At 40.6% G+C, this 18,368-nt stretch overlaps 1 protein-coding gene and 1 long non-coding RNA gene across 5 annotated transcripts in view; both read right to left on the bottom strand.

Moving 5' to 3' along the window:
• LOC111073484 (protein bunched, class 1/class 3/D/E isoforms) overlaps positions 1 to 18,368 on the bottom strand; it is a 105,516-nt gene that overhangs the window by 6,286 nt on the left and 80,862 nt on the right. For all 4 annotated transcript variants that reach the window (XM_041594869.1, XM_022365802.2, XM_022365803.2 and 1 more), the window contains exon 2: positions 17,632 to 17,683. In XM_041594869.1, coding sequence (XP_041450803.1) covers positions 17,632 to 17,683 — 52 coding nt within the window. The remainder of the gene's footprint in view (positions 1 to 17,631; positions 17,684 to 18,368) is intronic.
• On the bottom strand, positions 6,682 to 7,847 carry LOC111073486. Its single transcript, XR_002607712.2, has 2 exons — positions 7,134 to 7,847; positions 6,682 to 7,053 (listed from the first exon to the last, which is right to left on the bottom strand). It is a non-coding gene; the product is annotated as an uncharacterized LOC111073486 (long non-coding RNA).

Raw genomic sequence — 18,368 nt, 5'->3', positions numbered from 1 at the left:
AAATCTTTATGTACGTGAAATGTTTTTTTTTTTTCTTCTTTTCTCTGACTTTTATTATTTTGAAGCTGCGACGCAAAAACTTTACGACACTTTTGTTTATCACTCGCTCCGCTCACTCACTCACTCACTCACTCATTCACTCATTCGCACACTCTCTCGCTCTTTTATTTTGCTGTTTTTGGGGTAGGGGCTGACTGGCTGGCTGGCTGGCGCTGCTGGCGTTCTTATAGATACTTTACCGCTTGCCACGCGGTGGTTTTCGATTTCTGTGTGTTCTCTGGGGAAAGGGTGAGTTTTGCTCACCTTTTGCGCATTGCCTTGCGGTCCAAGTCGGAGTAAACAACAAAACAATAGTCTTGTTGGCGGGGGGGAAATGTGGAAAATTTTTGCAACTCCAAAATGGTTGTATGTATGAGTTTCAATTGTTTCCGCTTTTGCCATTGACAAAATATACAAATTCAAGGGCTTTTTGGGCAGAGAAAGAGAAGCAGAAAATTTTTGCAAAACAAATTCGAGCTGCAAAAACCAAACAAAACAAAACACACGGAACATATCGATTTCACGCGCATGTTGAGGGAAGCATTTCAGTCCATCTATACCATACACAGATCTCGCGATCTATATAGGAACAGAAGCCGGCAGGGCAGACAGGCAGTCAGGCAACCCGGCAGACGTCTCATCAACAACAAATTGTTCAAAAATTGAAACCGAAAAAACATCCGCATTGAAAATAAAAATCAAAAACGTAAAATAATATTAAAACAAATGAATGGAAAGGAAACAATAATTTAATGGGTGTAGCAGCAGCAGCGTGAAAAAGCAGCAATTACATGCACATTTTATGCAAATAAATACTCAATATGTCAATAGTTTCCAGGCGAAGGGGAGAGGGCAGAAGTGGGTGGGGTGTTCTCCTAATTGAAACGCAAACTGCGTAGCTGGAACTCCAGAGATGGGGGGCCTGGGGCTACGTAGCGGAGCGTGGTGTGGTGTGGGGCGGAGTGGGTGTCGAGTGAAAAGCGCCGACTGTTGAGAACACACAGAGAAGTGGGCACTTGAAAGCCTCTTAGATCATTCCACTACCAGATGCAATGAGTTGTATGAATTACTTATGTAATTTGCTGGAGCTATTAAGGTTTAATTAAGAACTGAACTAACCAAATTATTATCTGTGATACGCATATTATTTATTACCATATTTAAATCAAGGGTTTTATACGATTTTTGAAGGTTAAATTGCTGGTTAATAAAGCTCTTAGGAATCCCTCAATTGGTTGAGTTTTTAATTATCGTAATATGTATGACTCTTCCTATATAGAGAACAGAATATCGGCTCTTACTACTCTTACTGGTTCGCCCCGCTAAATAACCCCTTCGCTCCGGATCCTACTGAAAAAGCTGCTTGCATTTGTCTGGCTCGTGTCAAATGTTTCAGCCAACCGTTTGCAGCTTTTGTATAGATTTTGCATGCATTTGGTGTGGATTGCATGCATAAACAATATTCATTCAAATGCCCCACCACACAAAAACAATGAATATTCTTTGTCAGAGAATATCAACAAACACACACACACACACACTACACAGTGAGTGTTTTGTGTGTGCGTATTGGTTTTTGTGTGCATTTGGAATCAACAAATGAAACATTTCCAAATCGTCGCCGCGTCTGGCAATCAATAAAAATTGAACTGAAATGGAAGGGGTGGTGGTGGGGTGGAGGATTGGCCTGTCCAATGAGTGATGATGTGTGATGAGCCAGGGGTGGCTAGAGGGGAGGTTTAGATGTTTTGTAATGCCTTGACCACAGGCCCAAGAACAGAGAGATGAAGACCCCACATGCCCCCACACACAGTCAACCCATTCTCCGACGTAATATAAACAGCACAGCGGCAAGGCGGAAAAAGTTATAAAATATTTGAAAAATCAAAATAGAATATATAGAAAATATAGAAAATAAAGGAAGGAAAGCCTGCCGCCTGCCTGTGTGCCAAGACATCTGTGGAAAATTACAGCATTTTACGTTGTGTTGTGCTGTGGATGTTTCCTCTGTTGACTCTTTTTTTTCACGCCCCCAACACGTGCCCCCACCCCACCCCACAGCTGCGTGTGTGTGTGGTGTATTGTTTTGGTGGTGTATTGAGGTGGGTTGCGGTGGTGGGTGTGGTGGCTGTTATTTTGTGGTCGCCGTGTGGGATGATAAAAAGTGTTTTCTCACATGCAACACACACACAATTAATTCTGAATCATTTAACGGCGCGTGTCGCCAATTTGAAAGATCGAAGAGGAGGCACAGGTACAGCTGTACAGGAGAGGGGAAATTCGCTTTTCGTGTGTCAATTTTTACACAGCATTTTCCCCCACTTGTTGTTTTTTTTTTTACTTTTAATTTGACTGGACTTTGGGCTTACATTTAATTCGGTTTCGTTCCCCTCGCTGGCTCTCTGCTGATAAGATAGGGTTATCAACGAAGCACGAAAAAACTAAGGCATCTTGACAGGTTTTGTCCGACTTTACAAGTCCTCTATAGATTGGGGTGGGGTTGACAGAGGGTGGGGTACTCAGGGGGTGGGTAGACATTGCCGCCGTCAGGCAGTCTCCGGAATAATGTTAGCCAAAAGGTGTGTCTCAAAAAAAAAAGCAAAACAACTCAGGGAAAGGTCTCCCCAGTCTGCTGTGGAAATTTACAAGTGTTTTCCATTCAGTCACGGAGACAGAGCGAGAGAGAGAGATAGAGAGGGAAGCAACAGCTGGCCAGCCAGCCGGGCCAGTGGAAAATTATTGTTATGAAGCGCTCGAGAGTATTTGGGTAACAATTCATATAACAAGTGGTTCGAGGAGAAGGCATTTTGGAGAGCCAGAAATCTTTCGAAAACGATGCTCGATATCGTAATGGAAATTTTACACAAACAAATTGGAATAATGAAATGAAAACCTAAGAGCTACTGGTACCCAATCGACTGAAAGATTAAGATTAAACTTCTACCCTACAATTTCTACTTCAAATGCAATCGAATCTATATTTTTCTCTTCATTTACAATCACTTGAAAATCTTGTTTGCCGATTTCCTAAATATTAATTTCCACAAATTTCCATGCTACTAGTTCCCTTTCAGGTTTCCATTACCCAGATTTGCCTGTTCTGTTTAGCTGCTCAATATACGATACGATATACGATACAATAAGCGAATATATTTCCCCCATAGACAAAGCTTATTGAGCTCGTTAAGAAATTGTTTCGCATTTGTTTGGACAATCGACAGAGAATATGTTTTGATTAGTGATTTCCTTATACAATATTGTGTGGTAGAAAACTATCTGTGTCCAGTATCTGTTGGATACAACTACAACGAAAATTGATAAGAGACTGTAAGAGAGATTGTGTAGTTTTGTTTAGTCAGAGGTGGTTCCTCGTTCTGGTCCCCTGTCCATGTGTGTCAGCTGAAAGTCAACACGCGCCAGGCGTAAAACTATAAAGATAGATGTACTTGATCTATATTAGGTATAGGGGAAAGTGTCTAGCTGCTATCAAACCATAGCAAGCAAATGATTGAATATAAATATGTTGTGTTTTTTTTTTTAATTCTCTTTGCATCATTCGCTTGTGCATCCTTGAGTCGAGCATTAATTTAGAAGCCAGTGCAGCACCATCACAGATAAATTTACCTGAGCTTCAGCCACTTGTTCTTCTAATAGTAGCTGCCATTTATGATAGTTGCTGGCAAAATGTTTGCCCTATCTCTGCTCTATTTGCCTTTGGACACGCGAATCACGCTGGGGATGAGTGGGATGAGCTCTGAGGCTGATAAGCAGACGCCCAGCTAGACAAAAAGGCAAACTGATAACAGACGACAACACAACACAACACAGATGAAAATGTGCTGATAGTAGCTTAGCCCCCCGCACAACCCTCCATCCAACAGAGCCCTCCCTCACTCCTCTGGTCCGCCACAGTCGCGCAGCAATTTGAGAAATTTTGTTTTTGATTTTTTTCGATTTGCCGTCAATGAATTTCAATTGTTGATTGCCCGGGACCATTTAGCAGCAGCAGGGCGACGACAGCAGCAGGCACAAGTCTGCGTCAGCAACCAAATTAAATAAAAAATCAAAATAAGTACACAAAGAAGTGCTCCCTCGATTCTGCTTAGAACAGGTTTAGTTCTGCTTAGATTAGCTTTTATTTTGATAAGAGCTGTGCGTTCTGTAGTTCCGTTTTTCATAAACATACATTAAATGAAAGATGATAAGAGCCTACTTCTTTTGTATTGTATTGTATTGTTATTCCTTGTTATTCGTTGGGGCATTCTGGCCAAGGGAAACACCTTGAAGGCAACGCTATACCAATATCAATATTGTATTGTATGTACAACGGTCAGTCGTCAGTCGGCAAGCAGCTGTCAGACAGTCCATCAAATTTGCCTTCTTTGATTATGGCAAACATTTGTATGGACTAAATATATTTTTAGGGGTATGATCGACAGGTGATCGGCAGCCAGCAAAGCAAACTGGGAAGAAAGAGAGAGGGGAAAGCGGTATATACTGCCAAAAAAAAAATACAAATACACAACTCGAAAGTGGATCTGCTTGGACATTGAGTGAAGCTTCCTTTGGGGAACGTATCTATTTCTTGGTTAAAGGTAAAGTAGAGCAAGTTCTACGTTTGGGTTTATTTTTTGTTTGTTTTATTGTTCTCAAATGGTGTTTTTCCCACTGGAAACTACCGAGTCTTGAGCTGATTCTGGGTTCATTATAATAACTAATGACTCCTTCTAAAGAGTCTCTGAAAGAGATGAGAAGAGATAAGATGAGTGTTCAACCATTTCAATGGTGTCTTGTCTTTGGTCTAAGCCCCTGCCTCATCCACATCCACATCCCTTGAGACCGATGACTTTTGATGACTTGTAAATAGCCTTTCAAATACACATTCGACCGCCGCTCATTTTGTGTGTCGTAAATCCCATGCTGACCACGACTCCTGTCTCATGACCACACCAAAAATACATCTAGCAGGCCATAAAATGGCAAGCTACAGTCGAGACACACGAAAAAGATGGCAAATTGCAATTAAATCGTCAGACAGGAGGCTGGGCGCTGCATGTGGGCTGCAGTTTGGGCTCCTGCTGCACTTTTGTGACGGAGACATTAAATCGTTTTATGGCACCCTCGGTCTCAGGTAGGATTCACAGGTAGAGCCACGGCCCGCCTGCTAATTGCATTCGAATGCGCAAATTAGTTGTAAAAATATCTAAATGAAAGACCGCGCGTGGGTGGCTGGCACGTGTGGCACAAATTAACTTTTACTCAGTGACAAAATCATTGGATTCCACCGTTCAAGGCCCCCCCTACAAAATGTATAAGGGAAATCATCCTTTACTCATAGCTATATCTTTGATACACAAAGATATATCTATTTTGCTTGCTTGGTGGTTTATTTTTAGACATTTCAATTTCAGTTGAATAGACTTTCATCTTGACCTGAATTTTTTCGCTGTTATTGCTACTTTTATTTTATTTTTATTTTTATTTTTTTCAAAAAATTCATTGAGTTTTGTCTGTGAATTTGTTGTTCCTTTTGTATCCTTGAGAACATTTTTTTTTTTGGTCGATAATTTAATTGACAAAACAAGTAATATTCTTCGACGAATTACTTGTCGACAATTGGCATAAAGTTTTTGGGTTAAGGACAGCGACAGCGACAGAACACGCCAAAAAGAAATTACTGAAATATCAAATTAATTGGAAACTTTGTTTAAGGTTGTCGAAAATTGGGTATATATCGTTGGATATATTTTTCATTGGGAAATTTGATCATATTATGCTCCTCATAACCCGCCTAAGCAGCACATTCCTTCCCCAATTACGTGAAAAGTTCTTATTCCTAGAACCTATCAAAAAAAATGTGCTCACCAATCAAAGTTCTCACCTTTTCATCAAAAACAGAAAAAAAAGGGACCCGAAACTTGGTAAACAAATGAGCAGACCAAAAAGGAATGATCGAGGAAAAAAGAAGAACTCAAAACAAAAACGAAGAGCCCCGCAACAACAATTAACGAAAAATTAAAACTGGAAAGCGAAAAAGAAGCAGAAGCAGCAAAAAAAAAAAAAGAAGAAGAAAACAATGCCCACAAATAATCATGAATTATTCAAGGCCAATCGAGGCGGCAGCACTCACAATAACACTATTTTATAGACCCCTCTGCTCTCTATGGATGTGTGTGTGTATCATTCGATTTTTGTGTGTTTACTATTTGGTATTCTGCGGCCCCAATGCGGGACCCCCGTCAAGCACAGTCGGCGAAAGAGTTTGGCTCGGTTCTGCTCGCCCTCTTCCCTTCACATTCACATTCGCACTATTTGGTATACCCTAGCGAAGGGTAACATTATTTTGTGTAGAACTTTATTTCTTTTTCGGAATTATTAGCCACACACTACACCCAAAAATGTAAGTGTACACAAGCCTTCGTTCACCACACAATTGCTGGTTCTTTTTTTCTTATTTATCTGTATTTTATCATGATATTTGCGGCTGATTTTGTTTTTGGGTGTGTAGAACCCTCTAATGCGAAATAGTTTAATTATTTTGTTGTGCTAACGAAGGCGAAAAATATACAGAGCTGGAAATAAAAATAGAGCAAGATGGCCAGAGGCGGCGGCAGACAACTTCCAATTGTGTTTTCATTTTTCTATTTTTGGCAAAAATAAACAACAACAAAAGCTCATCACTCGCGTTGATCCACCCGCCCAAAACACTGGAGAACTTTTCAAACTTGTCAAAGTATTTTCCATTCCAATTAAATTTATTTGTGGAATTTTTCTTCCATCATGTTTTGATTGAAATTCATTGAATGGGTTGGTGGTGTGGGGGTCTTGTGGAAAAATTTCAACTAACATATCGCAAAATACTCGGGGAATATTCATATCTATACCAGATGGTTATGGTTAACCGATTGACTTACGCCGCCCCACGGACCACAACAGAGCGATAAAAATGTGTTGTCTTCAGGCTTATGATACTTATGATGCATATTATTCATTTGATGTTGTTGTTTTGCTTACCTGCAAAGAGAAGAAGCAGAATGAAGAGTGTCAAAAATAAGTAAACAAAATAAAGTCTAGTCGAATATTTTCTTAGATACATAAAACTGTCAGCGGGCATATAAATTTCTCGGAATGTGTACGAATAATACTTTCTAGAGATGCGATGCTCTAGCCGATGTTTCTGAGCAGTTTCACAAAAAATGCCCAGAAAATAGGAAATTTCCATTTCGAAAGTAAATAAATTGCGTACTCATTATAATATGGAATGCTACGAGATTATGCTCAGTGTATGATCTTCTGCTGGCTGTGTAAACTCTTCTCTTCTATGCGATTGCTCTGTGACGTTGCTGACCCTTATTCGTTTGCCTATTCTTTTCTATTATAGTGCTGTACTCGCATTAGAGAGAGAGAGTGATCATAGAAGAGTTGATCATAGCAGCGATAAAAGCTGCTACTCCTTGTTGTTTCTGAGTGCAAGGGAGAGGGCAGTGTCTGCACATGAATTTCACAAATATACGCCAAGGAGTTCTATCTTTTTTCGAAAGGAACAATGCAGTAAAACTCCTAACTACAAATACAATAATATTATCCATATTGTTATTATTTTTTTATTCCCAAGTTTCCATAGATAATTATATGAAATTATATGCCATAGAATTTCTTTTAACTATTTCCCCCGTCATGCTTTGAAATGAAAGAACAACAAATGTTTCTCAATCGTTTCTCTGTCTCGTTAGTTATAATGCGGAAGCAAAAGTATTTTATATGGCGTCTAAATACACACACACGAATACATAGTATGCACACACACACACATAAGTACGTATATAAACACCCATAAAGCTGTATTTGATATATTTATGATCGTTTTGTTTTCGTCGTAGACCAAAGGAAAACTTTCAACTGTGTGGGGGCCTAAATTTGCCATGGGCTCTCTCAAGTCGCCCCGTTGCCTCGAATGACATATTGGTGTCAATTAAAATGCAAAAGGCCCAAAAATAAACCAAAGACAAAGGCAGACAGCGGCAGCCAGCCAGTGAGCAAAATAAACAAGCCCAGCAAAACAGGCGGTGGAAACAAACAAGCGAACGACCCAAACCCGAACCCGAACACAACATTAATCATCAATTGCAAAATCGCGTTTTAAATTTAACGATGAGTTTTTGTATCACTGCGATGCTAAAAGCAAACCCAGCAAACAAATACCATATGGGGCTGGCGGGGTGCGGAGACAAACGCGTTTTGTGTTTTGGTGGGTTCGATCATGGCCAAATTTAAATCGCACCACAGCACAGACCACACAGCTCCCCCCCCCCAGGTAGGTAGGTGTGTCTCGGCCAAGTGCCAACGCGCGCACGCCACGCCACGCCGGAGCCACGCACACGCATACGCCACTCGCTACTCTCCGCCTGCGATCTGATCTGATCAGATCAAATCAGATCTGTGCGGCTCAATTCAGATTCCGTTTGGAAGTTGTCGAACAGGTCTCCAAAACAGTCTTCCCCCCCATACAAGTCACGACTCTCGGACTGGGTCTCTCGCCCCACATCGATCGGCGAATGCATTTGAATTAGGCGCCTTGACTAAATGGAGTGAACGAAACGCACTTGAAATTATGCTAAAATATATGTGGCTGGAAAATAAGAGAGGATTGGCTATGGCATGGCAAACAAATGAGAAATATTTGTATGGGGCATGAGAAATTTGCTCTTTGAAATCTACAAAAAATATACATTTATCAGGCACAGTTTTTCCCATGTGAATAAGTACTTTTAAATGGCATAATTATGCCTACAGTTAAGTAAGTTTCCCATTTAAAAAGTCTCCAATAAACCTCGTATATCTGTAACTTTAATCTCTTGCACTCCCCCTGGCTATCACAAAATATGTGGCAATCCTTGACTCCAAGTAAACCCAAATTATCTTATCGGTTTCCACCGCCCATTCAACAGCCGATCGAGCATTTGTTAAGTCCGTCAGGTATGAGTGCCATTTAAACCAACTTCCAAACTCCACTGGCACAGCCAAACAGGTTTCAAACTCAGACTGTGACTGTGATGTCACTAACCCAATTAGAAAGCAAGTGCTGCCCCCCGAACACACGAATCAAAATCAAAACGTAAACGAACCCTGCAAGCCAGACAAATTGCTGCCATCATTTTGTGTATAATAATAAATTACTTAAAATACTAAAATACTATACTATGCAATATAAAAATAATTGCAAAATGCTAAAACTGTGGCAAAAATACATTTTGAATTCTGTATATATATTTAGCAATTTTTCGTTGGGTAGATCTGTTTGTTGTATGGCCAAAAAGTTAATTAGGTCAGCAACTGTTTTTGTCAGTTCTTAATAATTTTAAATTTTTATTTTCAGTTTTTTGTGTGTTTTTATTTTAAACAAATTTTTGCGTGAGTGAACAATTTGCTTGGCAACAAAATGGGGGAAACAACGTTCCAACCGCAACAACAAAATTGGCAAAGTATGGACAAAACTGTAGAGGCGATCGGGAGTACAGCACAATTTATTTTGTGTGTGACAGGCCGGACAGCCTGGACAGTGGGACGTTTTTGCGACAGTTGATTGACATATTCAGTTGTTGTGCAAAGTGGCACGGCATACGAGCCAGGCAGGCCATGGGCTAAAAACATAATTGTTTTTGCCCCAAAGGAGAGAAATTTTGCATAGACTGGACGGACACGCCCACAAAAAAATAATGGGACATTCCCAAAGGTCAAACCCGGCACAGAAGAAGGTCTAGGACACCCAAAACACAACAACAGCAACAACAACAACCACAACAACAAAAGTTGAAAACACTTTTGCAAGGTTTATTTTCTGCATTTTGATTACCTTTTGTTTTTTGTCTGATTTATCATCGGAACGGAACAGCCACGTTCGCGAAATTAAAAGCGATTAAGAATACATTGAGCTTTGTGTTTTGCTTCCTGCTTTTGTTTAATGATTGTGTAGAGCGAAAGAGAGAACAAAGACGGAAGATTGTGGCTAGAGTTCATCGGATATGGCACAAAAGGTCAATCGGCACAAACGGCAGCCTCTACGCCTCAATCTATCACACTGACTGCTCTACAGAGGGGGGATTCACCCAAGACAGACACGACTATTATTAATTTTATTTAATACCCAAACGGGTTTTTTCTTTTGTTTAATATTCATCGCCCGAGACTCAGAGAAAACATTTAATTTTGAAAGTCAAAGTGTTTTTTTTTGGTTGATTAGAAAATACTTTTTGGCACCCATTAGGCAGGCATTTTTCTGTGCCTGTAAAGTTTCCGCATTTTCGGCAGACAGGAAGCAGGTTGTCAGAAAGCGCAGAGAAAGAGGAAAATAAAATGCCATAGCTTTAAGCAAAAGCAAGACAAAGCCAAATGAAGCAGATGATAAATTGTCTTTGGATTTGATGAAAATCTGCCTCATTAAATTTAATATTGAGCAAAGTTTGTTTGGCCGCATAATTGTTGGCTAATTAAACGTTGCATTCACTTCATTAACAGGGAATTTCTCACAAGCTAATTAATGACAGAAATCAAATTTAGAAAATTTCCTGTGTATAGCATATACACGCCCGCCCCCTCCCCTCTTTAATAATCGAATTGATGATATTTTGCAATGTGGCAAGATAAGCGGAAGGCACTTCACAGCAGGCCACAGGCCCTAGGGTATTTGAAAATGTGTTGATAAAACACACACATTTAATTCCCCAAAGTGTTCAGATAAGACTACACTTATTCCCACAAGTGCGCTAGACTTCTAGTTCCGATATGACTGTATTATTCCCACAAGTCTAGGAGAGGGTCTATCTATTCTAATACAATCTCGAGTGCTTTAGGGGGAGGGCGAATGCAATCATGGTGGGGGAATTGCAGAATGGCAGAGAGCGGCAGGCGTAGATTAACTGGCAGATACAGAGCAATCCTTAGACAAAACAACTGCCCTTTTAACAGCAGAAGCTTCAGCGTAATCACAGCATACTTTGGCCCAAGCAACGGGATTAACTTTTTCAGAATTTACTCGAACCCGAACACAGTGCTCTTTTGTCTGAAACAACAGCGCCAAAGCTGGAGAAGCAACGGCATTCTGCAATGGAAGTATCTGGAAGACATACCCACAGTGCTCGTTTGACCCAGTAGACAGTGCACTTTTTCGTGTAACAGCCGCAGGCAAGAGCTTTGGGCATTCCGTGCATCTGACGACAGTGCACTTTTTCGTGTAACAGCCGCAGTCTCTGTTCAACAATTCCACATGTGCAACAGCTCACAGCGAACTTTTCAGTACTCTAGCAGTACAGCCGCAGCCACACATTCTAGACCTTTTCAATAGAAATCTGCTCACAGCGCACTTTTGCTGCCAACAGTCGCAGTCTCTGGCCCCTGGCCATTCAATGCTTTCGCATTTTTCGTTTGTATATTATGAAAATTGAGTTTGCCTGGCAACAGCAAATGAAAAATCAACTACATCGAGTGTATATATTTGTACATACATACATGTATATAGAGATATGTGTATTGGCGATAAAACTGACCCACTTTTGGAGCTGCAGCCAGAGCTATGCACGTACATAAAAAAGCGCACAAAAAAAAAACACATCAAGCAGCTTGAACGACAATTGCAAACTTAAACTAAAGGCTATCTTGTCGTAGTCGTATTCGTAGTCTAGCTGGAAAATGTTGAATGTCTGGTTCGGTCGAGACTGTTGTGACTGTTGGGGGAGAGAAGGGGGCTGGCTGCTGTGCAAACACGTTATAACCTAGCACAAGCTGGCGATGGCTTGGCTATGGCTATGGCTCTTTTTGGTAGAAACTCTACATAGAAAAAACTCCCAACCCAAGCCACCCACTCGAATGCATTGCAACCTTGAAAGTGAAAAACAACGTTCGATTCGGAGAACTTTGTTTCCTCTATAATGTGTCTGTAATGGCACTCTAATTGCAGTTTACTTTTCTCGCAAAATGTGGCATTAATGACTCACACAGACACACTCACTCATAGAGGGGGACGACGCCGATGAGGTCACCTTCTCTCACTCACCCATTGAAATATTAGCTCATTGCATTTACTGACTACCTTTTTCCCATCACAGTTTTGTCTTGCAATTGACACGAACTGCGGAGTGTCGGCGACCTCCGCAAAGGGTAAAATAAAACACACACAATACAGAATACAGAATCAAATGGCGTCTTTCGTCTTAAATTCTAAAGAAATCTCTTGCCACTCGTACTCGTTTTATATAGAACGTGTTCAGCTGTATTACGAGCACAACAGAGCCAGAGATCATCATCATCTGGTCGTCGTTTCTGGGCATTGAGTGACTGCACTTTTGTGACGCAATTTCACTTTTGAAAAGTAAATGACGTCAGATGACTCCCCCTTGCTGTGTGACAAATTCCACTTGGTAGCTATTTAATGGGGAGCTAGGGATGGCATATTAATTAATAAGTAAAATCAATCAGTAATCTTAGCAACAAGTAAAGGGAGCAACGATCCAATCGACACCAATTTCAATGACTAACTTCATTTGTTTTATCCAAACCCAGAAATCCTATCTGTCTTTTGGATTCCAGGTCATCTTTTATCATTACTTTCCCTTTTCGTGTCCCCACTTTTGTCACTGGCCCATCTCTAGTTGTGTATAAATTACAGATCAACCGATAGACACGCAGGCACAGCGGCAGGCCGTAGTAGCGTCAGTGCCATGTCTAATTAGCACATAACTGGCTCAAACCATTACGGCTTAGGATACGAGCCACTCACTTACTTTGTGTCGACCAGTGGACCGACCGTATCGACCCACAAGTATCGATTCTGACGTCAATTGTTTGAAAATTGCGCGCTGCGGTGAGCGAGCGAATTGTCAATGCAATTAGTTGGGCGGCCTAGCAGAGTAGATGCCATGACAGTGCCACAGTGCCAGCTGAACGACTACTTAAGTTACTTGGTTATCGATACTCGGACAGAGACAATTATTGCTTGAGAACTCTGAACTCCAAGCACGTGGCTGGCTGGGGGTCTGTCTGTATTGGTTTACTGGCCCAACTGATGTTTACCCATCCTAAGACTGTTTCTGTTTGCCGATTCTTTGCCTGTTATGCAATCTTCTTGCTGGCTTTCCCGCCAGCGATTCTTTTGTTCTTATCGGTGTTTGTTTTTCGCTTCGCTCGCTGGGGAAAAGTAAATTATTTAACACTACTATGCTTGTTCGAAAACTCCCCACACTTGCACAAACAGCAGAAGCAGACACAGAAACAGAACGAAACAAGAGTGGGAATGTGGGTGTGTGGGTGTGTGGTAAAAACCCACCAGAGTCAAGTCAATGTGTTGATATGTATTTTTATCTTATCTGTCATGCTCTTTTTATGGTCTTGTTTATGAGACTGGGTCTGCATTTTGTTTTTCACTAAAGTTGACAAAAACAAAGCCCAAGTACCGGTACCAGAGTACCTGGAAGTGGGAGGAGGCTCGCCAGGTCTCCGTTCCGCACCAAAACCGAACCATAAATGTCATTAACTCATTAACTGGTCTTAACGTGTATTCTCTTCTTTATCTGTGTTGTTTTTTTCACAATTTCTTCCCCAATATGTGAGGATCGGTTGGGTAATGGTGGTATTTATGGTTACAAAGAATGGTTTCAAAGGGAGAATATTTATGGGGTGTGTAAAGGTGCGTAAGCAGGAAGAAAGTAAGGAAATGCGATGATGGTTTCATTGGCATATTAACGTAAAACTTTCTATTAATTTATTTATTTATATTGACAGGATTTTTGGCTTTAAAATAAAAAGAAGCAGTTGGAACTTTGAATACTAGTATCTTAGGTATATACTCAAGCAGTAAAGAAAGGGGTAAAGCCAGCAATGAACAAAGAGTTTCCGCACTCTCCATGAGTACAAGACAAGAAAACTCACCCTCTACGGTCAAGCTACTCTGTGGGAGAGTAGGCGGCTAGAACCCATTTAAATCCCATTAAAATCTGAGTTGCTAGTTGCCCCAATATTATCATATTAAAATGCCACCAACAACATCAAGGTTTAGCCTTACATATTACCTTGACTAGCCAAATAATATTGCTAGCCAAAGTCTTGTCTTTCCAGTCTGGGTATTTCTGCTGATAAGTTGCTTATTTTGTACGACTGGCTGACTTGTGCCACTTCAAATCAATCATTAAATGTTAGCCTAACCTAAAAACCTTATCAATACTCGTAGACGGTCTCCTCCTTCTGGTGTATGGCAGAACGAACAAAACATAATCATTGGCGGCGCCAGGGCTCGCTTTGCTTTGTTTTTTTCTTTCGATTGGAATTTGTTTTCTTTCTTCGATTCGATTTCTTCTGCCGGGCAGAGTACGCACAGATTAGCATACAAATTGAAGCGTGTGAGTGGGACACTGTCATTGCTCAAACAGTACGAGTAGTATATACTCGGTATACACATAGATTACACTTCATCAAACGTTGATGTTTCTTTCTGGCGCTGCGCGAACAATGACAAAGTCTCTGGGCATATCTATCGCAGCATCATCGCATGTTTATTTCCATATATGGAATGAAAAGTGCGCAATATATACACGGTGACGTCAGTGCGAGAGAGAGAGAGAGAGAGAGAGCGGGCGAGAGCATCTTGGAATGACTGATAGGTGATATTAACTCGTATGAAATAATTGTTTAAGGAAGCATACGCTTCCGCCTGCTCAAAGGGTGTCTGGTGTCTCCTCGTTTATTATTATTTAAGAAAATACTGCAGCAAAATAAATTACATTTTATTATTTGTTATTTGACGTTCTTTTGTACGGGGCGGGCAGGCAGCCTCCGTTCTCCGTTCTTTATGTGACTCAGTGATGAAAGACTACAGAATCCGCCATCTGAAATCCGTAATCCACAAATTGTCTGCTCACATCCCACGGCTTGACAAGTGAAAAGCAGCAGCAACAGCAGCAGCAGCAGCAGAAACAATGGGAACGGAAGGATTCTAAAGATAAACCAAACAGATTCAATGGGAAATGTCATAAAATTTGAATGAAATGCGGCAACTGTTGAGGGTTTTTCTGTGATGCTTAAAGTGGGAAGAGTCATCTGGGGGCGTACAAACGCAATTTCATTGAGGTAAAAATATGTTTTGTGCTGCTAATTGGCACAGAAATAAACTAGCGCAATAATTATGGTACATTTTTAGGAATATCAGGCTAGATTTTGGCTGCAGCACACACAGCCTAGCCTGGATATTAAGATATCTTCAGAAATGCTTTGACATAAAGTCAAGTGTTACCTTCAGATTACTTTTTCTCTTAGCAAAGATCTATAGTCGAGGGAAGTCTTAGTAGGCACCAGATATACCAGACATACAAAGGAATCAGTTTCCATCATTTATCATTAAATCATTGAACGTTGTCGTGTGACTAGCACAACCTGTGTCACAACTCCCTTCAGTAGCTACCAATTAATGAAATTAATGGTTCTCTGTTAGATTTTTGTTTAAGTACAAAACCAACACATGTTCACACACTACCCCAAAATAACTCTATAATTTGTAGTGCCCTGGTCACAGAGTAGCTTAGCAGCAAAACGGATGTACAAAATGCTGCTGACTTTCACTCGAGACACAAAAGAGACATAGGGAGGAGGGGGAGGCTATGTGGAGGAAGAAAAGGCTTACTGGCGGAGTGGTGTGTGTCACAGAGGAGGCCGCCCGAAGGCAATGCCAGTGTTCGGTGATTGAGTTGAATAATTATAATTATTATCTCAAAGCAAACAAAATCGTTGGTTGTTGGTTGTTTTTTTTTCTTTACACTTTTTGTCATGAATTGGCAAACAATTTATGACATTTTTTGAAGTGTGGCATTTGCTGCGTATGCGTATGGGTGTGTGTGTGTGTGTGTGAGCAGAGATAAGCAAAACCATACAATTGCGAAAAAAAAAAATGTCTGCCATTTTGTAAACAACACAAAAGCCCTGATAAGCAGCTGGAGAGACCGAGAGCCGCTGCCTCCTTCCTCCTCTGCCAGCGGCGGCGGGAGCTCATAAAAATATCAGCCCGAAGCCTCGTATAAAATTTTTATTTTATTGTATTTATTTTTTGTTTTTTCCCCCGCCAAGGTCAAAAGCAACAACACAGAATTCAACGCATAAATTCTGTGGCAAACAAAAGTTAAGGGGAAAAAGAGAGAGAGAGAGACACAGAGCGACAGTTGGGGGAAGGGAAAATACTTTCACAATGTGAGAGAATGCGGGAAAACTTTTCTAGAAAGGAATTCAAAAGAAAGAAGCAAAGAACTGCAGTGAAAATGAAATGAAAGTGTGTGTGTGTGTGTGTGTGTGGAGAGTGGGGAGAGAGGAGCGCAATTGAATTGACCCAAATGACCATTACGGGTGCCAAGTGGCAAGAGCAGCCAGCAGCAGCAGCAGCACTGGCCACTGTCTCTGTGCATCTTTCAATTGGTATTCGTGGAAAAGGAAAAGTTGATTGACTTTAAATGAGGCATGCCACAAGTTAGTTGCCAGCCACAATACACGACACACAAAATGTGTCACACAGCCAGCGAGTTCCGCTTTGTGATGGGGATTGATGCTTTGATTCTGTGCATATCATTCATAAATGAAAGCCGTTTGCCATCATTCAACGTTCACATGTGACTGGCAATGCTTTGCCAGTGTTGAAAAATGGCATTAAGAAGCTAAAATTCTATGAAATTTAACACTTTCAAATATTTTAAGGCAGCAATATTAATTTCAAGTGTACGATTATCGTTGCTGGCGCCTGTTTTTATGGGTTTTTTTTTTTGTGGCTTTTATTGGCAATTTCCGATTGCAATAGTTTGATTAGATTGCCCTAGGAATACGATTATTTCGCTGAGCCCACAAAGATTAGGTACAGATACACAAGTCGTTGGCTTTCCATTCATGAGGTTCATTGACAAAAAATCAATTGTCATCTTGTTGGGATTGTTCATGCTCTTCGCTTCTTTTAATTGGGTCTAAATATAGAATCGCCTCCATTGATATCCACGCTGCAGAGGCTGGCAGGCTCTTCACCACAAAGCAAAAATTCAATTCAATTGAACTAAATTCGTGCCTCAAACACACAGAATTGAAAGGCAGAGAGAGGGAAACAGAGGAGAGTAGGCGGGCCCACTTGATTGAATTGTATCTTTTGGTCGGCTCAGTTCGTGCATCTTTCGATGGGCCTTTGCCTTTCAATTGCTCTGTTGACTGCCGTCCAAGACTGGACCGGAGACCTTGCCTAATCGAGATTAAGAATGGATCAGCCAAGAGCCAACTGCCCAACCGCTTTCATGGTCAAAAGTTCAAAAACGTTTCGTTCAGTCCATGACGTCGTCGTCATCGTCGTCGTCTTCTCTCGTTGATGTTTCATTTATATTTTTTTTTTTTGCTTTTGTTTCCCCGTTCCACTGATAAGACGAGTTATTTTTTGTATGACATTTTTTTGTCCATTATAAAGATTAGCGGACTACATGCTATCAGAACGGTTCTTATCTATTCTATGACCTGATGGTCGTATTAATAAAACTCTGATGTAAAACCAATTAGAAATTGAATGAAAATTGAATGGGAATTGGAACTTACCATTGCCTGTTCGATTTTGTTGTCAATCGCAACTGCACTTGTTCCAGATGCACTGAAAGAAATTATTGCAAGAGTAAAAAATTAGTTTCGATTTTAAGGCGGTGGGAATTACATAAATATAAATTATAATTAAATTATTATTATAATTATATAAAAACCTTTTCTTGGTTAAGTTCTTGTGCTTTCAGCATATCTTAAATTGCTGACTAACCAACCATCTACAATTCCAATTGACTCACAGCGCTCTCTGGCATTACATGAACTCCTTGGCTCAAATGCTCTGCCCACAATTTGTTGCTGCAAGTCAACTCACATTTGATGACACACTCCCGTGGAACCGTGAAACATGGAACCATTCCTATAATTAGAAATTATTGCGTGACAGAAAACAAAACCAAAAACCATGCTGGTTGATAAATACTAGACAGACAGACAGAAGTACCCCCCCACATGGATATAAAGTGTGGCAAAAGTTTTTTTTTGCCTCGAGCCAAGATCATGGCAAACACAATACGTGTGTGTGGGTTCATTGCTCCACAGAGTATTTATTCTCAAATAGAATTTCAGATGGGATTATTCTGTGCGGAATACAGGCTAATAAAAATACGTTTAAGCAGTTTTAAAGGTGGTTTTCTTAGCGAATATTAATCAATTTGTTAGGTCCTTGAAAGGTTTTTGTATGCTCACTAAAAACCCGGCATTAGAGTTGATCTACGACCGGCTTAATTTTGTATCTT

Source organism: Drosophila obscura, unplaced genomic scaffold, assembly GCF_018151105.1.
Source record: "Drosophila obscura isolate BZ-5 IFL unplaced genomic scaffold, ASM1815110v1 contig_37, whole genome shotgun sequence".
In the NCBI taxonomy this organism is placed as follows: Eukaryota; Metazoa; Arthropoda; class Insecta; order Diptera; family Drosophilidae; genus Drosophila; species Drosophila obscura.
Note: the sequence above shows the minus strand (reverse complement) of the source record. Positions and strands in the feature narration are given on the sequence as shown.